Source organism: Polypterus senegalus, chromosome 4, assembly GCF_016835505.1.
Source record: "Polypterus senegalus isolate Bchr_013 chromosome 4, ASM1683550v1, whole genome shotgun sequence".
Classification (NCBI taxonomy): domain Eukaryota; kingdom Metazoa; phylum Chordata; class Cladistia; order Polypteriformes; family Polypteridae; genus Polypterus; species Polypterus senegalus.
The window spans coordinates 124,749,717-124,774,474 of NC_053157.1; the positions used below are offsets into that span (position 1 = coordinate 124,749,717).

General features: G+C 42.1%; 1 protein-coding gene across 1 annotated transcript in view; it reads left to right on the forward strand.

Annotated features, from left to right (window-relative positions):
* Nucleotides 1–24,758, forward strand: part of tbc1d19 (TBC1 domain family, member 19) — a 203,743-nt gene that overhangs the window by 111,176 nt on the left and 67,809 nt on the right. The window contains exon 12 of the mRNA XM_039751260.1: nucleotides 19,991–20,065. Within this exon, the coding sequence (XP_039607194.1) occupies nucleotides 19,991–20,065 (75 nt within the window). The remainder of the gene's footprint in view (nucleotides 1–19,990; nucleotides 20,066–24,758) is intronic.

Consider the following 24,758-nt stretch of genomic DNA (forward strand, 5'->3'; position numbering starts at 1 on the left):
TGATAGGTAAAAATAAGACAAACAGCTGATTTTCTTTAAAATACAATTTGCGTCTGATGTTGCAAAAGTGAATTTTGCTGAAAACAGTTATTTTGGAGTTTTTAAAGATTTTTTATTTTTTTTGGTAGAAAGAAAGGAACAGCTCCATAAAGATTTGGCAACACTACATAAGCCAATTTTGGATCCAAACATCTCTGAGGAAAAGTGTCTTTTGTAAATGCAGCATGACTAAACGCAATCCACAATGAAAGAAGAAGACTTAATGTGGGATAAAGGCAATAAATAATACAGTAAGGCAATGAAATTGTTATCCCAAAGTGCTTGAGGATAAAAAATGCAGAAGCGGCTATCTTTAATGAAATCCCACTTTTGACAGTGCTGCTGTTTAAAGTTTGTAAGTGCTAATCAAATCATCCGCCACAGTGCCTGATGGGAATTGTAGTCCTTCCGTCGGTATTGCCATAAGATTGCTTATGTAATGATTATGTGGGGAGTGAGTGGCTTTATACACTGTGTATAAAATACCTTTCCTCCTAGATGGACTCCGCAAATTTTACTGGTCAATAAATGGCATTGCTTATTTATTCATTTTGCAAACTGAAAGTCTAAAGTTTTCTTACTGAGTCAATTTCACTGAAATTGGTGGCACATCACTATAGCCTAAAATTAGCCTGGGTGATCCACCCAGTTCAGCAGTCTATGTACATGAGCGATGAAGAGGATAAACTAGCCGGTGTTATGCAAATTGCTGTCACCACTTACAGTAATAACACGTTTCTTTTCCTGTCAGTTATGTGTTGTAAATGCACATTGGAGCAGGTGGAGCATGCGTCTCCCACAAAACAGAACACTCCCAGTCATTCTGCTGATGATGATTGTAATGGTGTCCTGTTGCTGAGGTTGGTCTTCCTTTAATTCATGGGTCAAGCTCATGTCAGACGAGGGGTGCGAGTGATTGGCCTTACTCATCGTCTCAGCCATTTGGCATGCTGCATAGTGGAGGAGTTTCTTGTCAGTGGTGCGTGCGGCTGTGTTGCACATCAGTGGGGCACACTGCAATGCATATCCTCTCAGACAGCATACACAGAAGCATATTGCCATGTGTGACAGATAGAGGGCGCTATCATCCTCTTGAACTCTTAGACTATACGCTAGACACCAGTCAAAAGTCCAATAATTCTTTATTCGGACAATTGTACAGTGCACAAGCACCCTCCTCTCCACAATACTCATAAATTCCACCATACAATTACAATAAACCAATCCACCACTCCCAGACGCGTTGCCACCCTTCCACCCAGCTCAGCTCAATGCTCTGGTGTTTTTCCCAGTCTTTTATAGTCCCTGACCCGAAAGTGTTTCACATCCTTCAGTCCACGTGACTCCTTATCACTTCCGGGTCAGATAAAAAGTTCTCCTCTTCATCCCGGAACTATGTCATCTCCCCTGTCACTGTGACTAAGATGCACTTCCGGGTTATAGGGCACAAACGACTCTCTGGGCCTCCCTGCAGCGTCCTCTGTTGGCCACTGTGGTATCCAGTAGGGCTGTAAAGGAAAACTCCATCATCCATGATTCCCTGCTGGTATCCGGGGCACGTCCATGCTGCAGGGAGAGCTCCATCTGGCTTCCTGGGGGTATTAGCTGGCATGACAAGCCGGCCATAGACCATGCATGTCTTTGCAAGCCATGAGTACAACTTGAAGCCTAATTTCAGCTCCTCTGTGCCCCAAACGTCCATTTCTTGGGCCACATTACATGTGTCACAGCATAAGCTTTTGATTGCGACCAAAAGGCCAGGGGTACATGAGTTTTTGTGTGAAACATGCAACCTTATAAATTTCTATATTTAAAATTTAAATTGGTATTTAAAAGTACTTGGGGACTTTGCCCCCTGCTTGCTTCACTCACCAATAGCCTGCACTATGCGCCAGCCACTTCACATCTCTACTGCTCGGGTATGTGCATTTCGCTTTCACCAAATAACACATTTTTTAATTCTTGCGGATACACCTCTTCATTGGGAAGAAACACTACTTTTCCCTGATGGCAACACATAAACACAAATTAGACAATGTACAAGTCTCTGATGAATAATTTCCGTTTGTTTGCTCTAATGCGATCTTTACTATCATTTTTTTTGAGACTTTTGAATTTTAGTACTTTCATTATCTGTAACTGCATGTGTATTGTGCCAATGTTTTTGAATTCTTTACGACATTCTACTTTGTCATCTACTCTTTGTCTTTTATTTCCGGCCTTGGGGTGGTTAAATCTCTTGGCACAAAGTTTTGTCTCGCGGGAATTCAAAGAATCACTCTGAAAAAGTCACATCTCATCCGAGGCTAAAATGTCTTGTCTCATCCCAGGATTTTTTTATTATAATAGCGAGATACATTTAATAGTATGAACAGTTTTATTGGCCTGTAAATTTAGCATTGTTAATTGGGTCTTCCTGCAGGCCAGTAGGGTGAAAACAGGATTCCTCACAAAAAAAATAGCCACAGGGTGAACATGCAATCACTGCATCAAGTCACTGTGCTGACCTATGATTTATCTGATGCTGCCAAATAGTCCCCATTTTAGCTGTCACTTTTATAATCAACTAGCAGAATACCCGCGCTTCGCAGCGGAGAAGTAGTGTGTTAAAGAAGTTATGAAAAAGAAAAGCAAACATTTTAAAAATAACGTAAGATGATTGTTAATGTAATTGTTTTGTCATTGATATGAGTGTTGCTGGCATATATATATATATATATCTATATATACTGTATATATATATTGTGAAACCTGGCCCCGGCACAGACAGACGGACATCATATTTTGCTCCCAACACACTTTATTTAACACTCCAAACAGTCACGTGCACTCACACAACCCCAGTGCCTTCTGCACGATTCCCCAAGTCCAGGGCCCACAGTCCTGTGCCTTGCTTCCTGGCCGCCTCCTGTCCACGCCTCCAGCTCAGTCCTTCTTCCTCCCGCCTTCCACCACCGACTGGAGGGAGGCGGCCCCTTAAATAACGCCCCGGATGAGCCCCAGGTGCTTCCGCCGTTGCCACGCCCCAGCGTGGCGGAAGTGTCGGCTGCCTTCCTGGCAGCTCTCCGGGCGCCACACAATGTCTTCCCCCCGGCACTTCCTGGTGTGGCGGAAGTGTCGGGGTTCCGGGATAATCAGGCACCGGGGCGCCGCCTGGCGGTGGCCACGGGTCCCTACAGGGCTGGGCTTCAAAGCCCTGTACCTGAGGGCCCGTGCCTAACCAGGACGGGCGCCCCCACTCTGTCTGGAGGAGGCACTCGCCCTCCTCCGGTCTTCAAGCGTCCCGCCGGGCTCCTGCCCGACCGGCAACCGCACGGGATAAACCGGCATCGGGCGCCGCCTGGCGGTGGCCACGGGTCCCTACAGGAAGGGCTTCCATGCCCTCAACCCGTGGCCCCAACAGAACCAGGACGGACGCCTCGCGGTCTGGAGGAGGCACAAGCCCTCCTCACGTCCTCCTGGGCGTCCCGGCGGGCTCCAGCCCGTCGGGGCCACAGTGCCCCACCGCTAGCGAGGACACGTGGGTCCGAACGACACAACCCGAAAGGGCAGCACGTCCCCAGCGAGGGTCCTACTATGTCCCCAGGGTCCAACACGGCACCCTGGGACATCTGTCTTCGGCACCCTGCGCGGCGCAAATGCCCCTGTGGTCTGCGCCGCTCGCCCCGCTGTTCCCCAGCGGGTCACTGTAGGCCTCCCCGGCGTGGAGCACTCCAGAGGCGGCCCGTTCCAGGCGGGCAGGTCCCGTCGGCGCCGGCCTCAGCGCCGTCGGGCTTCGGGCCTGTAAAATAAAGGAAAGGAGGGCCAGAAGCACAGCCAGGACACTCATCCCGCGCCCGTCGGTCTCCGTATCGACCGTGCTCCTGCCCCCTCCGACAGCCCCAACTTGCCTGCTGAAGTCCGCCGCCGCAGGTTCCATGCCCGTCCGCCGTCCGCTGCACGCTCGCAGGCGGCTCGCCCAGCCGCCCAGGGATCTCCTCTGCCCGCACTGCGGACGGCCCTTCTCGGACGCGCGCACCAGCGCCGCGCCCTCTCCTATCGGAGGAACCGGCATTCACCCGCCGTTCCTCCTTCTTTTCTTGGACGCGCTGGCGGTCTGGGTCTGAGCACAGCAAAGCTCAAATCCAGCCCGTCTGCGTCCAGGCAGAGCGACAGGAGACAGCTGCAGGCTTGAAGCGCAGGCGCCAGGACCCAGGGCACTCAGCCCCGATCCTACCAGCCCTTGCGTGTTCGAGCTCCTCGCCTCGCTAGCTGTCTGCACCGGCCGCATCCGCTGTTGGGAGGTTGCCTACTGAGCCGCTTCGTCCTGTAAACAGTCACGCCATGTTCGCGAACCCCCTTGCTTTACGGAACGGCAACACTCACCACTCCCGCCGTGTTCTGTCTGCCTCGGTTCCAGCGCCGCGCCCGTTCCTCCGTCTCACGCTGTGTCACTCCCGGCGCGACCGCCTTCTCCATCAGCTGCTCGCACTGAGCGACTAGAACACGCAGCAACTCCTCAAAAGGCGGCTTGGCGGGCCGAAGGGACTCCTCCGACGCACGCCGAGCCGCTGGTGGAAAGAGAGAGACAGACGTCGGTGGGCTTACCTGTCGATCGGCTCCACGCGTCGCCTGCCTCCTCTGGGCCACTCCCTCTGGCCCAATCGGGTCCTTCTCCGACACGAGACTGGCATTCCTTGGGCCCGCCTCTATCCAATCATCGGCGGGCACGCAAGACACACCGCCAATCCCGTGCCTGTCAGCGGGCGGGACCTCCGCCCGCTGCCATCTTACCTCCCCTGCTCCGAGTGCGAGGCGTGCCTCCTCGCCGCGTTGTGGCTGCGGCGATTCCTTGAGCCGCAGCGGCTCCGACTCCGCAGCCTTCTCTGCTGCTGCCGTGCGCGCTGCTGCCGTCAGCCAGCCGGCCCGCGCTCCTGCCACGGACGCGGATCCGTTCGTCCCTGCCTGTAGAAAACAAAGTACAACCGACCCGGAGGGCCGATTATGCAGGGCAGGGCACTCACCTCCCGGATCCCGTCATGCCGAGGCCCCCGCCTCGGTGTGGCCTTTTGCGTAGCGACGCCGGCCTGGCTGTCCGTCCCGACAGCGCGACTTTCGGAGCCCGCTGCGCTCCGGCGATGTCGAGTCCTCCTCCGCACCCGGGGAAAGCAATCCCGCTGTCCGGTGGCGGTTTCTGGGCGAAACGCTCGCGCGGTTTGTGCGGGGCGCCCGCTGCCAGTGTGTGGGTCCGCTGCTGCGCGGGCCGTTCACAGAAATTTTTGATTTAACAATACAGGTCCCGCCTTGAACCAGGCGGAGTATCCTGCCGACTACGCCACTGTGAAACCTGGCCCCGGCACAGACAGACGGACATCATATTTTGCTCCCAACACACTTTATTTAACACTCCAAACAGTCACGTGCACTCACACAACCCCAGTGCCTTCTGCACCGATTCCCCCAAGTCCAGGGCCCACAGTCCTGTGCCTTGCTTCCTGGCCGCCTCCTGTCCACGCTCTCCAGCTCAGTCCTTCTTCCTCCCGACTTCCACCACCGACTGGAGGGAGGCGGCCCTAAATAACGCCCGGATGAGCCCCAGGTGCTTCCGCCGTCCTGGCCACGCCCAGCGTGGCGGAAGTGTCGGCTGCCTTCCTGGCAGCTCTCCGGCGCCACACAATCTTCCCCGCACTTCCTGGTGTGGCGGAAGTGTCGGGTTCCCGGATAATCAGGCACCGGGCGCCGCTGGCGGTGGCCACGGGTCCCTACAGGGCTGGGCTTCAAAGCCCTGTACCTGAGGGCCGATGCCTAACCAGGACGGACGCCCCACTCTGTCTGGAGGAGGCACTTCGCCCTCCTCCGTCTTCAAGCGTCCGCCGGGCTCCTGCCCGACCGGCAACCGCCGGGATAAACCGGCATCGGGCGCCGCCTGGCGGTGGCCACGGGTCCCTACAGGGAAGGGCTTCCATGCCCTCAACCCGTGGCCCCCAACAGAACCAGGACGGGCGCCCCTCGCGGTCTGGAGGAGGCACAAGCCCTCCTCACGTCCTCCTGGCCCCGCCGGGCTCCAGCCCGTCGGGGCCACATATATATATATATATATATATATATATACACATCTATACACATATATATATATACAGTTATATATATATACACATATACACACATACATATATATACATATACATATATACACATACTGTATATACACACACACACATATATATACATACTGTATATACAACATATACATATCTACATATATACTGTATATACACATATATATACAAATCTACATATATATATCTACATATATATATATATAGGTGGGACTCGATTAAAAAATTAATCCAATTAATTAGAGGCTGTGTAAGAATTAATCTTGATTAATCGTATGTAATCACACAAAATTTGCCCCAAATCGCAAATGTTTTTTTTTATTTAAAACGGTTTTAGTGGGCTTACAGAATCAAATAATAGACATGGACATGAATATTGTAAACTGAAGCTGTTTTAATTTCTGAAAAAAAAAGCCTTTAAACTGCATTTGAATTCAAAACAGAAACAAAAATATCATCCCTGGTTAAAATTGGGCAGACTTAAAAATAAAGTGGTAGTTTAAGTACTTTAAGTACATTTTCAGAATAGTATTGTCTTTAAATAATAATAACCAAAATTTCACCATAAAGTGCAGTTTTCTTCTTAAAAAATAAGTCAGAAACATAAAAGGTAATTTGACCAGCTTACTCTTTAAACTCTGAGTAACATTAGCCAAAATTATTTTGTACATTAGGCTAAAACAGTGTGATCATTGAACATTTTGTAATTAGATGTATTTAGAATTACTAACGGTCACGGAAGTCCAATGATCCCCAGTAAGAGCCACAAAGTCCGCTTTCTGTAATGCATCTAATTTTGCTTGCTTTTCAGTGTGCACAAAACCATGCTTTTATCAAGGCTTTGCTCGGGAAGTCGAAATGATCAGTCGTAGGATCGCGCTTTATTCCGACTCTAACATTTTTGTAGCTGTGATGTGTGCATCAGTGTAATGGATGTACCAGGAAATCATGCATTGACAAAAGTTCCGTTTGCTTGGAATTGAAAGTGTGATTAAATCGTTATTTTTAGCGCGTTATGGAGTACATGCATCGAGCTTCTCAGCTGTGCTTGTGCTAAGAAAGGGAAAATTTTAAAAATAACGTAACATGATTCTGCGTTAACCTAATATTTTTTCATACGTCCCAAACCAAGGAGATGCGAAGGTAAAATGAATCGGGTAGCGCACGTACATAGTCAGTACATCCCCTCTCGAATCAACCTTGAATATCGGCGTTAGAGCTTAAGACTCTACAATTAGCCACAGCGTGTGGCTTGTCTATGCTAAAGTATGTATTGTAGATCGGGTATATATATATATTTATATATATACCGTGTACAGTGGAGAAGTAGAAGTTATGAAAAGAAAAGGGAACATTTTAAAAATAACGTAACATGATTGTCAATATACAGTAATTGTTTTGTGAGTGTTATTGAATGTTGCTGTCATCAAGGATTTGATTATCATTATTTCTTTCAATCAGGCTCGTATTTGTAGGATGTGTTCAAGTTACATTCCGTGTTTGTCAATCGTTGTAAAGATAAGAGGTTTCATTCATCGATTAGTTCCTTACTGCATCAATAAACAGCTCGTCTTCCTTTTATCTGTGATGTGACAAACTGCATGCACGGGTTTTTTTACACTGTCTTCCTTTAGCAGGACATTCACTTTTTCCACCGTGTGCTTTGTTTCCGCAGTAGCTGCACTTATGAATATGATTGTATGTATAAGGCGCTTCATATTTTTTGCTGCCTTCTCAATTGTGTAATTCGGTTTTGTTCAGCACTCTTTGGAACTGTTGCTTTTGTCTGTGCACTCGTCAGTTCACGTGAGCCGCTTGGTGTTCTTGCATCGAAGGTTCCCAGCTGTACTGGTGCCATCTCGTGTAATGTCAGCTAAGACCCGGCACTTAAAAGTTTCTCTCGCAGTTTCAATGAGTTTGTGCCAAACACCACCCTGACCATCTCATCTTCCTCTGCATAAGCACAGTCCTTCACCCGTGAACATTTACCGCAGTGTTTGTATTGGATTGCCGCTGATGGACGGCCTTATATGGGCAGGCACTAAATTACAAACGCTAGTGGCAGCCTGTCTATGAACTTAATTTAATATAAACTTACGGTTCACGCCGTGCTTTGTTTCCGCAGTAGCTGTACTTATGAATATGCTTGTATGCATCATTTGCTTCATAATGTTTTCTGCCTTCTCAATTGTGAAATGGCGTTTTGTGCTGATCGCTGTTTGGAGTTCTTCCTTGTGCTCTACGTACTTACGTAGGAGGCGTGATGATGTCACACGAAACTCCGCCCCACGGCCATCTCCAACTCAAGACTCCATTACATTATATGGGGAAAAATAGCTTCCAGTTATGACCCTTATGCGTAGAATTTCGAAATGAAACCTGCTCAACTTTTGTAAGTAAGCTGTAAGGAATAAGCCTGCCAAATTTCAGCCTTCTACCTACACGGAAGTTGGAGAATTAGTGATGAGTCAGTGAGTCAGTGAGTGAGTCAGTGAGTGAGTGAGGGCTTTGCCTTTTATTAGTATAGATTTCCATTATCTATATATATATATATAATTCACTAAGGCAAGACAACCATGGAAAGCACGCCGGAAGGGGCGTGGATTCACTAAGCCGACAAGTAAAACACCTATGGTGCACGCAGGGAGGAGCCACGGCCACCAACTCCAACGCTATTGGATGCGACGACAACTCGCAGAGCCCACGCCCACCAACTCGGATGTGACGACACAGAAAAAATGGCGTCATTTATATTCGTCTGTCGTAGGGGCCACATGCACCTCCGAGTGACGTTGACTGTTCATAGAGGCATGTTTCTCGCAGAGGTGAATCGCCATATGCAGCATGCAAAACGGTTTGCGAGGGGTATCCCATGGGATCCTTAAAACAATCCTTTACAACTGAGGTTAAAACACAATAAAGTAAGCAGTCTTTAAAAACCGAGTTTTCGGTTACGACGCACGACCTTGTGCACCATAGCAAACTGCTTTACATGCCACATACAGCAATTCGCATCCACGACAAACGTGCGTCTTCTTAGATGCTCCTGCAGGAACACGGAAAGTCTACGTGAGTCACACGTGCATCTGGACTGTGCAAAGACGACAATGACTCAAGTGACGAGTTGGAGGTGGGGACATGAGCGATAGTGGCCCGCCAGTTTTCAGTCACGGACGATTGTGTGTTGGTTCATTCCGTGCATGGTTACAATGTTGCTTTTCTTGCTGATTTATTACATTACCAATTTTTCAAATGTTAATTTTCTCCCTGTGCTTAAAAATCATTAACAAACCAGCCTGATTATGCGGCGTATGGTACGCCGCGGGTTGGCTAGTGTTTTATATTTGTCACAGATCATTTTCTTTATTGATTTATAAACTACAAACCAAGGTTATTATAGTTAACGAAAACTAAAATCAAAACTGAAACTATTATAAAAAAACATTTTTTTAAACTGAAATAAAATAATTAACAAAACCGAAATGAAAAACTAAAACTAAGCAAAACTATTAAAGTAGCTGGAAAAACTAACTGAAATAAAATAATAATTTACTAAAATATTTTTAGTTTTCGTTTTTGAATGAATATTCTTGCCGTTAGTCTTTAACCCTTGTAAGTTTCAACTCTAAAATAGAAAGTCATCCACCACGAGCCGCCCGCATATATTCATCCAGTGAACGGCAGCTGGTGAAGGAGGGAGGCAGTTCACACAGCATTTGCAGTGACAGAGCAAGCTGAGTGCGGGTGCATAAAGCATGAGAAATAGAAATCGATTTGCGTGCAGCCTTTATTTGTGCTTTTTGTGTATCAAGATGTAATTCAAATGGCTTAAATCAGAATGTGCTGGTCAATAAAACGTTTACCATAGAAAAATCACGAGTGAGTAACGTTTCAGTTTATTTCTCATGGTGTCTGCTATTTGTTGACTGCAATTCACCTGCCACTTCGCACAGGAGAAATCGTTTTTACTTTCTCATATACGAAGTAAACAGAAAGTATAGTAATCATGAAAAAATTCGACCTTGATATTTTGATGAATGTTGACGTTATAGACTAACCAGTGTCCAACAATACTGTTTTTTGGAATTGTGTGTGTGCGCGTCTCTGTGCGTGTGTAAACATGATAACTCAAAAACGTAGATAGATGGATGAAATTCGGCATGTGGTTGTTACACCACAATTGTAGATCTGTATTAACTTTTGGGCCAAATCCATCACCCAGAAGTGGTACTTTATCTGAACACATACTCAATTTTTTTTATTTATACAGCTGCAGAGTCCGATTTATTCAACTTAACTTTTTTAATAATTGTTAAATATATTATTAATTTGATTTGTTGTTGATGGTAATGTACATAATATTAAAATATAATCATTGTCTTGCAGTTTACTCCTCAAATATCCATCCCCATATCTGAGTATACAAGAAAGTCGAGGGGAGACCACTCCCGGATTTTAAAAATAAAACGGCGCCGATCGAGAGACTGACTAGGTCATCATACAAGATCAGCATATTGTTACTGACCAATCACTTTTGTTTTAAAACATTGTTTAACAACGGTTTATACAAACAAAGGTAGAGAGTCTGACAAGTGATGAAAAACTACTAATGGGTTTTTGTATTTATTCCATATTTATTAATTTATCTTTTTTAGTTCATATTCACAACTCAAAATCCCTAATATTGTGAAAGTAATCCATATTTGTCTCCCTTTTTTCAATGTTTTTCTCTCTCTCCCAAATATCATATTCTTTTTGTTTTTAACATCAGCCTTATCATATATATTGCATACCAGGGATTTTTCCTGCCTTGCATCAAAACCTGCCGCGGTAGGCTCCAGGTTTTCTGAAATCCTACTCTGGATAAACAGGTTTAGATAATGTATATATTGTTCCTAATCTCAGATGCTGTCTCTGTTGTTTTATGCCTGTCTGTACTCCTATTACCTGCTCTTGCCCTGCTCATTATGGGTTTACTGTTCTTATGGTGGGCTATTCAAGACTCACCACTCCTAATCTTGACACTAAATGCGTGTTGTTCTTTGTTTCCCTCAATACAGCTAGGTGGGGTCTGTACACTGACTCAAGTCTAAGAGCCCTGTTCTTCCTAAGCCCCTGTGATTTTCATGAGAAAATATTTAAAAAATTATAAAACTGTCTGAAATTGTTCATATTCAGTGTCTAGTTTTGATTATGCTTGTTTTTATCAGACAAAAATAAAACCCGATAATAAACCAGGCAGTATAGTAAGCTTCCACTAACATTAAACTCATATCCAAATCTGTTAAGTGTACAGTTCTGTCTGATTGTGACACAAAACTAACTCCATATAGGCGCTCCATGCCATAATTACTAAAACTAAAACTGAAACTAATATATATAAAAATAAAATAGAAATGTCTTTGTGAAATAAAAACTAAACTGAAACTAAAAATACATGATGAAGGAAAACTAAAACTAAACTGAATTTCCAAGTAAGGTCAGAAAAATATAGAAATAAAAACTAATATAAAAAGGCAAAACTATAATAACCTTGCTACAAACACACACATTTAATCAGATCTTTGAATGTGAATTGAGATCAGCATTTGTATGCAAGTCTCAATTATGTATTATTCTTATTCTTGGGATGAAACTTTGCAGTGAAGTAGTATTTTAGAAATGGAATAAATGACTTTTCCTCATATCAGTCTCTATACAACTTAGCTAAGTATCTTCTTTGGCTTATTCCTAAAATAATCACAGATGGATGAACAGTGATTGAAAAATACAGATCAATGAAACTACCGGAAGGTTACGTGCTTACTATGGGCAGATACAAAAACTGACTTTGAGAAGGTTGGTATTGTTTGAAAATAACATTAAATTTCACGAAAGGTTTAGTTTATTTACATATGCAAGTGAACAACCAGTGACCAGCTAATGTTGGTTTGAAAATATTGGCATAGTTACTGGTTTTAGTGTCTGAAAGGCAGCAGACTTACCCCAATAATATATTAAAGCCTTAAGAAACCTCAGCATAAACTTAAGCAGCAACACACAGTTCGTTTGTAGTTCATACATAACTTAACAAAAGCGTCATAAGATAAGCATAAAATATTAAACTAAAAATATAAAAATGTCACACCTGTGCCAGAAATACACAGGAAAAAGAACAGTAGGGAAAAAATATTGCTGAAAAGTTAATACTTAGACCTCTCACATGTATACAGACAATAATTCAAATAATAAATAAGCATAAGAAACAAACCAGCGACAATAAAGTCTCCACATTTCCATTCCATTCAAAAGCATATGGATATTCCAAAATCTGTAGTTTATCTACATAATACAGATTCACATAAAATAGTGCTGTCTGGAAATTGAGGCAGGAATAAAACAGATTAGGTCAGCAGGAAGTAAAACCTTTCAATCTTCTTAAAATGGCATACTAGAAAGAAGAGATTATCTATTTAGGAAAACTTTCTCTTCTGCATGCAAATAAAATAGATGGTGTCCAAAAACAATTATATATTTACAGCTGACATCTATAAAACCTTATCTGAAAAACAAGATAAATTGTACAAAGATACCAGAGTACATGGAAGGAGTTTCTTCTTCAGGATAATTGCATAAAAAATTCACTGTAGTGCTGAAAAATGCACATAATTCAAAACTCAAGAAAAAAATAAACATTCTCATTCCAATAAAATTTTTCCGATTTAATATATTTTCCATATAGCAGCTTACTACACTATCCATTTTTTTTTACAAATATGAAAACTTCTTTAAAATTTGGTAACCAATATTGCACTCTAAGCTGTGTAATAATGCAAGCATCATCACCTAAAATACTATTTACTGAACTGACTCGGAAAGGAATTGTCGTGAATTAAACAATGTGTTTCTTATTGATGAGTACAGTATGGCTTTACTTGTTTATTTCTTTTGTATCCCTGCATTTCTTGCTTCATGTCAATGGTTGTAGATTTATCATCTCATATCCAGTACATGATGTATATAAACTGCTCAAAAAAATGAAAGGAACACTTTGAAAACACATCAGATCTCAATGGGATAAAGAAATCCTCCTGGATATCTATACTGATATAGACTGGGTAATGTGTTAGGAACGAAAGGATGCCACATCGTTTGATGGAAATGAAAATGATCAACCTACAGAGCCCTGAATTCAAAGACGCCCCAAAAATCAAAGTGAAAAAATTATGTGGCAGGCTGGTCCATTTTGCCAAAATTTAATTGCAGCAACTCAAAATTGTACGCAGTAAATTGTATGGCCCCTGTGTTCTTGTATACATGCCTGACAACATCGGTGCATGCTTCTAATGAGACGACAGATGGTGTTGTGGGAGATCTCCTCCCAAATCTCGACCAGGGCATCACTGAGCTCCTGGACAGTCTGAGGTGCAACCTGGTGGCATTGGATGGACCAAAACATAATGCCCCAAAGGTGTTCTATTGGATTTAGGTCAGAAAAGTGTGGTGGCCAGTCAATGGTATCAATTCCTTCATCCTCCAGGAACTGCCTGCATACTCTCACCACATGAGGCCAGGAATTGTCGTGCACCAGGAGCCACTGTACCAGCATAGGGTCTGACAATGGGTCCAAGGATTTCATCCTGATACCTAATGGCAGCCACGGTGCCTTTGTCAAGCCTGTAGCGGTCTGTGTGACCCTCCATGGATATGCCTCCCCAGACAATCATTAACCCACCACCAAACTGGTCATGCGGAATGATGTTACAGGCAGCATAATGTTCTCCATGGCTTCTCCAGACCCTTTCACTTCTGTCACGTGCTCAGGGTGAACCTGCTCTCATCTGTAAAAAGCACAGGGCACCAGTGGTGCATCTGCCAATTCTGGTATTCTATGGCGAATGCCAATCGAGCTGCATGCTGCTGGGCAGTGAGCTCAGGGCCCATTAGAGGACATGGGGCCCTCGGGTCACCCTCATGAAGTCTTTCTGGTTGTTTGGTCAGAGACATTCACACCAGTGGCCTGTTGGAGGTCATTTTGTAGGGCTCTGACAGTGCTCATCCTGTTCTGCTTTTCCCAAAGGAGCAGATACCGGTCCTGCTAATGGGTTAAGAACCTTCTATGGCCCTGTCTAGCTCTTCTACAGTAACTGCTTGTCTCCTGAAATCTACTCCATGCCCTTGAGACTGTCCTAGAAGACACAGCAAACCTTCTGGCAATGGTACATATTGATGTGTCATTCTGGAGAAGTTGGACTACCTGTGCAACCTCTGTAGGGTCCAGGTATCGCCTCATTCTACCAGTAGTGATACTGACTGTAGCCAAATGCAAAACTAGTGGAGAAACATTCAGAAAAGATGAGGAGGGAAAAATGTCAGTGGCCTCCACCTGTTAAACTATTCCTGTTTTGGGGGGTCCATCTCATTGTTGCCCCTCTAGTGCATCTGTTGTTAATTTCATTAACACCACAGCAGCTGAAACTGATTAACAACCCCCTCTGCTACTTAACTGACCAGATTAATATCTCATAAGTTTCATTGACTTTATGCTATACTCTGATTAAAAAGTGTTCCTTTAATTTTTTTGAGCAGTATATTATGGGTGTTCTTGAGGCTTAGACAGAATTGTAAAAGGTAAATATCCTTACTTTATTTAAGCTTTCCTATTGGTTTTTTTCATATCCAATCATATGCTAAAATCCATATAAAAAAAACAAAAACTTTTCTGTAGACACACAGTAAGTCAATAAGTAAGTCAGTGAAGTTGATTGTTGGCTTGTTGAAATGTATGATTAGCCTGAAGGTACTTGAAATGTAAATCAATTAAATGTTTTTCAATTGCATGGCATTAGATGGAGATTAAAAGTTAACAGTAAGCCACATGTACAATTCTTTTGAAATCTTGTTAAACATTCTTTTCAATAGCTCATGGTTAGAAATACTGTATATAACAAAAATTAAAGCTATCATTAAACATACTATGTAATAAAAGCAAAAATGCACAGACTTTCCAGATTATTATTATTAGACTTTCAACCATCTACTTAGTTGAGATTGCTTTGACAGAGTTGCTTCTGCTCCTTTAGAATTTACAGATGGTTTGCTACGACCTTTTTGAGGTAGCCTGACATTTTCCATTGCCTTACCAACCTTTCCAAGTTCTTAGAGGTAGCTGTTACAGCTAGCCAACCAACACCTTTTATTCAGAACTGGAGGTCTACCAAAAAGCAAAGTTTGAAAGACTTTCATCTTTTACTTGTGTAGTCAAGGGAAGTTACAAAATCCTGATGAGACCACAACTGGAGTGATGAGTGCAGTTCTAGTCACCACATTACAAAAAAGACTTGAATCTGTGCAGAGAAGAGGAACCAAGTGCATCCCTGAACTAAATCATGTGTTCCACTCTGACAGGTTAACAATATTAAACCTGTTTAATTCAGAATAAAGAGGGTCAGGTGGTACTTCACATCTTCAATATTGTCAAAAGTACTAACAAAGTTGACTGAGCAGAATTCTTCCAGCTAAACAGTCAGTCACCTACTGAAGAAAATTAAAGAAATGTATATGAAATTCATCTTTTATGGAAATGTATGACAAGCATAGAAGACCAAGAACAAAGGCCATTTCTGTCAATCGCAACAAGTCAGGAGTCTCTGTCATTTCCAGCATAAGCATTAAAAACTCCTACTAGTATTGCAGAGTCATTACCTGACATCCTGTTGACCAAAGAAACCACCATTTACTGTATATGAATTTGTTGTAGTTGCTAGACACACACAGCTGTAAGCAATAGTAACATATTTGCATTAAGGCATCACTCTCAATCTGGCCCAAAATTCCCACCAACCTACAGCACAATGCCACAGTCTTGCATCTGAGAGTTATATCAGAATTTAGACACATCATCCCCACAGAAAACTGGTCCTAGTCAATGAGCCCCATCTAAAGTGGTTCTTCATACAGAGTAGATTTATATATCTTCTTATATAATATGCTACCGTGGCTGTTCGTTTGTCTGTCCAGGATTTTAAATCACCTGTAGCTTGTAAACCGTTTCACCTATTGACCTGAAATTTGGTACACATATACCATGTGACGTCTACTATCCGCTTTCGGGGCGATGATTCTTATTACCCTTTTTATTTTTATTTTATTGTAGAATCAACTCTCGGCAGTCAGTCTCTGGGCGGCCGTGCGGCACATGCGCACGTGCATCGTTTTCATTCCCTACCACCTTCGCGGTCACTTCCCCTACCTCTTCATATCTTAATCATTCTTGAGGCAGATTGAGGCGCTTAAGTGAAAAATGAAGAAAAACATACTAAGTAATTGCAACACAAAAACTAACTTAATCAGTTTTAACGCCAACAAAAGAAGAGAAGCAGCGGGCCGCTAGAGTGGAGAAAAGAAGAGCTGCTCAGGAAGCAGCAAGCACATCAACGTCTGAATCAGAGGGCCCAGAGGATGAAAACTATGAATGCTCAAGTCAAGTGTGTTCACTGCACGTTATTGTGCAGTGTGCTGTTACTGGTATATATATAAAAGTCAATGTGTGTGTGTGTGTATGTATGTATGTTCCAGAATCACTTCCAAATGGCTGGAGCGATTTTCATGAAACTTGGTACACACGTTTCTCATTGGTCGACTAAAAATACTGTAGGGTGAAATCAACCCTAACCCACCCCCTTCTGGCTATGGTGGGGGGGTGTTCTTGTGGTCTTGTATGCATGTTATCATCCAGTTGACACGACTACCAGCAGGCGAACTGGAGGTGACTGCCAGCATTCTTTATGTTTGAGCACCACCGCGCCCCTGTTGCTTTTCAAATTAAATATAGTTGGCAGGTTCTGAGCGTCAACTGGATGATAACATATATACAAGACCGCAAGACAAGCACATTAGTGTGTCTTTATTGTTTGTTAATTTATTTTTATTTTTTAAAATTGTGCTTTTTTAAATTATATTTTTCTCAAATAATTAAAAAAAAAGCAAACTTTACTTTCCTTCCTGGCAACACTGAGTATTTCAGCTAGTGAGTAAATAAAATAGAAAGGCTCAGAACATACCTGGTGTGCTTACTTTAAAATTGCATTCAAGGGTTTTTGTGAAATTCTGAAAGAAATCTGAACAGATACTCAAACATCTAAGTACTCTGTACATGTGAAAATACTGCTACTGCACTGCTGCTGCTACTACAACTACTTTGTACTAAATATTAGATGTTCTCCAATTAAGATAATACAGAACATCTTCTTCCCATAGAGGTTTAGAGTGTGGGTTAGGATTGAGTTGAGCATAATCAATCTCTCTGCAAGTACTGTAGTATAGGATATTACAACAGATTGTTCATAGAACAACATTATACCATCTGGTATCATTCCAAATAATAAATGTTAAATCATTAGGAGTGATATTAGAATCACGGTTATTCAAGAGATATGGAGTGCAGAACATCCCGAAACACGTGGCCTAATATTGTGAGTGGTTGTTGAAGTCACTTAGAGACTGGATCATGTTCTAATCACATTTTAGACAATGTTAGATGTGTTTAAATAATGAGCACTTTTTAGTTAAATTATGGCACACTTGGCACATTTTGAAGGAGATTGCATTTTGTGAACAGATGAATTCCATTTATTTTCTAAAATTTGAATTGAATGATCCCTTTCTTATTCCTTGTAAATGATGTACCACTGCATTGCTAGTAAATGAACAGGAGTTAGTGTTGACTGCAGCACAGACCAATGCACGCAGAGAGGATTTTGAACAAGATTTCCATATAGCTATTTTGTGAGGCCGCCCAAAGTATGTAGGAGTCCCAGTTAAATGGTGCTGCTCGCCGGTCTGGCACTTAAGGGAGGTCTTGGTAATTCTGATCTGAGTAAGGTTCATGCTTGTTTTAAAAGAAGTATAATAAGGATGAAACTTTGATTGCTGCATGTCTGGCTCCAGACCTCAGGTTTGTCAAAGGTGGACCTTTAGGCAGTACTGGTCTCTTGTCATTATGAAGAATTATTAAGAATTATAGTTCTATGATAATGATTACCTCACATTGAATGTTATGCTTCTATAGATGGATGGGAAGGAGTTGTCATATCTAAGTTGAAAAATATATCTGATTGCTTTATTGTAGTTCATCTGTTAAGCAAGATATAAAATCAATTCAAAAAGAAAAAAAAATGCTTAACCTCTCGCATATCTTTATTTTCATCTTTGGGATTGTTGCTTCTATAATTTGTCATTATTTATTTGAAACAACTGCATTCCCATTTTGTGAATTCAGATCACATGGTTGCCTCCATGTTGTTTAGAAAAATGACCCCCGTTGATATTCACCTTACTATGGTTTCACAATAGTCCTGTCCTTCTAGTTTTTGAATTTGCTTTGAAATATTATACAGCGTATTTAGCTGTTGCAAATACTCTGTAGGAAATGATGACTTTGTATATTTTTTCAGTACACATTTTATTGGTTTTAGTGCTATTGGCACTTTCTTGTCTTTTTGGCTCTGACTCTTGTTAGTTATTTGACTTTGACATTTTTCCTCTTACCTCCTTGTTCTTTTTTCAACTAAAGCCTTGGTCGCTTGCCTATGTTTCATCTTGGCAGAACAGGAGTACCTGGGAGTGACACTTTGGCACATTGGTTATTGATACATCCTCATATTTTATGTAGATGTTCTTTGGTTATACTGGTTTCCTTGCTTATCTCAAAGATATGTAATTTAAATAAACTGGAGAATTTGACTTGGTCTGGTATGAATGTGGGCAGATGTGTGTGTCATTGTTCACTACAGTGAACTGGTACCCCAATCCAGGGTTGGTTTCTTGAGCTCATTGCTGCTGGATAGGCATTGTCTCCTCATGATTCTGAACTGTATAGATTGGTTACAAAGAGGATGGATACATTTTATTCTGTGATTTGTAAGCTACTTACTGTACTGTAATTGTTAGAAACTCCTAATATTCATCACATATCTAATTTCTCTGTGAAAGTTTACTGTATGTATTGTCCAGAGGCAACTGCTCAGTAGTAGTGTCTGTACTCAACATCTCAAAATGCTGAAAGGTGTGCAGTCAAGAAAACCGCTGTCACAATTCCCAGGGTAGTTCGCGTGTTGATTATAGTTCATCATATCCAAATGTAATTCAGCAACTTAAAGGGTCATCCCTCATGGCATTTTGTGCTTGCTCTTGTGATTATATATTATTAGTATTATGTTCAGCTTAGTAATATGTAATATTGAAAACTGGATTGATCCCTCTACCATAAATTAACATCTTTCCCCCAGTCTTACAAAAGAGATGAATGGCAGCTGCGCCACTGTGCCACCTCTAATGAAATGTTTGCTCAAACTGTGCTGTTTCTATACCACTAAAATGTTCTTGCTTTGGCCTGCTTTTTCTATTTTCATAATTGTAAAAGATGCAGGAGACACGGTGGCGCAGTGGGTAGCGCTACTGCCTCGCAGTTAGGAGGCCCGGGTTTGCTTCCCGGGTCCTCCCTGCGTGGAGTTTGCATGTTCTCCCCGTGTCTGTGTGGGTTTCCTCCCACAGTCCAAAGACATGCAAGTTAGGTGTATTGGCAATCCTAAATTGCCCCTAGTGTGTGCTTGGTGTTTGGGTGTGTGTGGTTGGTGTGTGTGTGTGTGTGTGTGTGTGCACGCCCTGCGGTGCGCTGGTGCCCTGCCCGGGTTTTTTTCCTGCCTTGCGCCCTGTGTTGGCTGGGATTGGCTCCCATGACCCTGTAGTTAGGATATAGTGGGTTGGATGATGGATGATGGATGGATGGATGGATAAAAGATGCATTTATTGTTTGGAGCAAATTAAGGAAAAAAAACATGCTTTTAATGTATTTTTCCTCTTTAATTTTACAGGATATAATGTACTATGAGCAATTAACAACTAGTGTTGTTCAGCATGATCTGTTGGTGGACAACCTATTCTATAAGGTAGGCTGATTTATCTTTTTTTTTTTTTTTTCAGTTAGAAAATATACAATTATATACAAACTTTCTATAAATATGAAAATATTTAATGAGGAGAATGATAATATTCATGTTCAAATTCTAATATATAAATATTAAATTTATATTTTAAGCAATGTAGTTTAGAATCATATTTTTTGTAGAAGCTAGTAGGGTATTGTTTGATATTTCTTTACAAGACATTTTTGAGTGCACACAACAGTCTTATCATAAATAACAAAAATGATTGAACCTTTCCACTAAAGTTGACTATGAAATACTCCATCTTATGAGCATGGGGGATAAAGAAACAATATTTAATTATCTACACCTTTGTCTGATCTTTATAGGCACTCACTGTTGGGGTTATAAGTCACCAGGTTTGCAGTTCAGTCCACAGTGCTGTCTGCGCTAGCCTTAGAAAATGTTTTGCTTGACAGTTTTACAAATTTATAACTGTGGGAAATGATACTTTGATGTTAGAAAAAAAAAATCAGCTAAATGAATAAAAGTAACATTCAAATATAATGTTTTTTTGCCCTATATAGACAACAAATTAGAATTGTTATTCATGTTTGTTGTCCCTGAATAAATAAACATATAAAATAAATAGTCAATATATTATTTTATTTTGTTTTGAAATATTTGTAGCTGCAGAATCATGGTAAAAGAGTGTGAACCACCATGGGGCGCTACTGCTGGACCAACCCGACACAGGCAGGCAGACCCAGAAGTTCTAGGCGGAGCACATGTTTATTGCAGTGGGAAACGCTTTTTGCTGGCGTCCCACAACACAGCTTAGTACAAAATTAAGCACGATGTGCAATACAGCACTTTGCCTTTCTGTTCTTTCTGTCTCTCTCTCTCTCTCTTTCTTTCCAACTCCAGTCCTCCCTAACGAGCTTCGTCCTCTTCCTCCCAACTCTGGTCCCAAATGATGGCTGGCGGCTCCTTTTATGCTGCACCTGGGAGTGCACAATGTGGCTCATTAGCAAGGTCTGGAATCACTCCCAGTTTAGGTGAAAGCCCAACATAGCAGGTCTCTACTGTCTCTGCAGCTCCCCCTAGCGACCCCCACAGAATCTAACAGGGCTGCATCAAACTCCAATTCCCAGTGTACCCTGTGGGAATCCATGGTGCCACAGCCTCCCAGGGGGGCTATCCTCTAGCATCCCAGGGAAGGTAATGCCTTCCCTCTTTTCTCTTTTCGCTTTTTGAACTGCCTTTCCCAAGGTTTCTTCCATTTTTTCCCTACATGGGTTTTTTTGGAAGTTTTTCCTTGTCTTCTTAGAGAGTCAAGGCTGGGGGGCTGTCAAGAGGCAGGACCTGTTTAAGCCCATTGTGGCATTTCTTGTGTGATTTTAGGCTATACAAAAAATAAATTGTATTGTATTGTATTATGGATGCTCTCTCTGCTTGTTCTTCCATCCATTATTACCCCTAGAACCTAGTTGCATTTGATAATGACCTCTTGCCTCTACCTTTTCCATAGCTTTCTATATTTCTGGATCATTTTAGGTTATTGTTGTGTCAAACAAGGCCAAAATGTTCCTGTTTTATAAAATAAGATCTACTGTTTAAAAAAGATAATTCCATTCAGTCTTTCTAGTGTGGGATCACAGAAGCACAACTTCTCGCAAATGTATAAGGCATAAGACAGAATCTAGCATTCAATAGGGAAGAAGGGCACACAGTCACACAGAACTAAGATAAAGTTACTAATCAAGAACAAGACAGATCAATGAATTGTGGAACTGCTGGAAACCAGAATACCTGGTAGAAGGCAGTGTGAATAGAGGGGTAGACAACTCCATACAAAAGTCATACAGCAAACAATAAATTACAATGCCAACCTATTTGCAATATTGTTAAAGCAATATTTTAAAATGACAGATTCATTTAACCCAGATTAATACCGGTACCACCGCCTGCAAAACCATTCCCTTTTTAGGGTGTTGTCTTTCTGTTGCCTATTGATTCACAATCACTTATGCTCCCTAACTGGACAGATTGATATCCTTAATTAATTGTCTTGGTGTTAGACTGTGATGATTAAGTGTTCACTTAATTTTTTTGAGCAGTGTATGTATGTGTGTGTGTATGTGTGTTTACATATATATATATATATATATATATATATATATATATATATATATATATATATACACAGTCGGACCTCGCTAAGTCGACCTTCCCTAAGTCAAAAACCTCCCAATGTCGAATTACTCGTTAGTCCCCGACCGAATTCCAATAAGACCAATGTACAGTGGAACCTCGGTTCACAAACGTCTCGGTACATGTACAACTCGGTTTCCGACCAAAAAGTTTGCTAAACTTTTGCCTCGGTTCACGACCACACACTTGGTAAACGAATAAGCCAGTTTCCCTTTTGGTTTGTACATGTTCAGTCTCTCCCTGTGCATTTCCTGTGCAGCAAGCAAGAGAGAGAGCGAGAGAGCGAGATGCAGACACACAGGCACCGCGTGACACACACACACAAACAGAGGCAGCGCCAGAGAGAAAATGACACACACACACGCACACAGAAGCAGCACCAGAGAGAGCGCAACACACACTCACACACACACACAGGCAGAGTGAGAGAGTGCTGGATGCATTAAGGTAAGAAGGCAGTTAAAGAATGCACTGGGCTTGATTTTGTTTTCACTTCTGTTTCCAGCGATCGGTTCGTAGCGTGCATTGTTGCAATGTTATTTTTCTTGGTGGTTTATTAAATTACGGATTTTTTCAAATGTTCATTTTTTCCCTGTGCTTTTAGCCAGCGGTTAGTAGCGCTATAGCGCAAACTATTGCAGTGTTAGTTTTCTCTGTTGTACAAGGTTTTCTCAGTGTTATTCAATGTTTTTACATTTAGTTTACTATTACACTGTGCATTCTATGGTTTAAGTTACTATATTTGTACTTAAAAAATATATATCTACATACAGTTTGTATGGTCTGGAATGGATTAATTGTATTTACATACAATCCTATGGGGAAAATTGCTTCGGTTTACGACCAGAGTTTTGGAACGAATTATGGTCGTGAGCCGAGGTTCTACTGTATTTAGATCTCCTCAACTCGAAAACTTTTCGGCTTCCAACCTCCGTTAGTCGAATTTTCTATGGCCTTTGGGTTATTATTCTGAGGCTTATTTCAGAACATGTGGTCCAGAAAACCAAGAAAAGGGACACAAAGTCTTATCTTAATGCATTCAACAAGGGATTAAGCGACTTTCTGAGGGTAGGATGTCTATTTTGAGACCAAAAATATCCGAAAACTAAAGGGAGTGGCTGGAATAATCCGCGTCCCTTTGGTGCTCCATGAGTCATAACCAACCAGGTGGCGTCTGGAATTTCCAAATTGTCTCAAGAAAGACGTTTTTAACCCATTTTCTCTTCACCTTTGTCAGTCTCTTGTCGGGAGGAGCCTTGAATAGTGTTCGTGTCTGTGTGCTTCTCCATAGTCTCCGTGACGCACGCGTCCGAAAATGGCAACTGGTAAGCGTAAGCTAAAAACGTTGTCAATCGCATAAAAAGTTACCTTCATCAGAGCCGTCGAAAAGGGAGAAAAGAAGAAAGTGGAAATTGCAAAGCAATTAGGCATTCCCACAAGTAAGCTCTCCACTTTTCTGAAAGAAAAAGAAAAGATTTTGAAACTGTACAGTGAGAAGTCATGTGGCCATCAGAAGAGGATGAGGGAATGTGAGTATCCCGTCATTGAACAATGCGTTTTGAAGTGGTTTGTGCAAGTGAGGGATAGGAACGTTCCTATTGACGGGAAGCTTTTGAAGGCTAAAGCAGAAGAATTTGCCAAAGAGTTGGGTCATTCAGAACTTAAAGCCAGCAATGGTTGGCTGGACAAATTCAAGAAAAGACACAGAATTATGTTTAATTGGCAATGTGACAAAAGTGCGCAAGTGCCAGAAGAAGATTGCAGTCATTGGATACAGAAACTGCCACAAATTGTTCAAGATTACAGTCCTGATGACGTCTTCAATGCACTGGATCTTGAGGAAAATGTGTTTCAGTCCATTGACGAGATTGAGGAGATTGTCGAGCGAGATGCATCAGCACATCGACGCCAAACGAAGTTAATAGACTTTTTTCTCTAAAGCTAACTTGTTTCTTTGCACTGTTCGATACATATCGAACATATTGTAGATGCATGTACTGCAGCACTTCCCGATTCATTTTAGCCTCGCACCCCCTGTGATGGACGAGGCTGATTTTGTACCCCCTTGGTTTGAGAAGAAATATGAAAAAATATGAGTTCATATGATAGTTCATCATACCCATGCAGCACTAAGTGCTCGTAAGAGCGGAAGTCATCCGTTTTAACAAGCAGTGTATTGCAGTGATACGAAATAGCCTGCCCATTTAATTATTTAGGAATGATTAAATAAATTAAGATTTTGTACAAATAATGTTTTTCATTTTTCTTCCTCGATGGATTCTGGCACCCCCAATCAGGAAGCGCTGATGTACCGGTATGTAGCCTACATGTATACGTATAAAACGACAATATAATAAACGGTTATACTGTATAATAATTAAGCCAGAAAAATAATGTCCTTGATTAACCCGCCCCTATTACGCCGTTTTCCCTTACTCGTAAACTCTGTAAGTCGAATTTGTTTTCGGGTCCCTTTGAGTTCGAATTAGCGAGGTCCGACTGT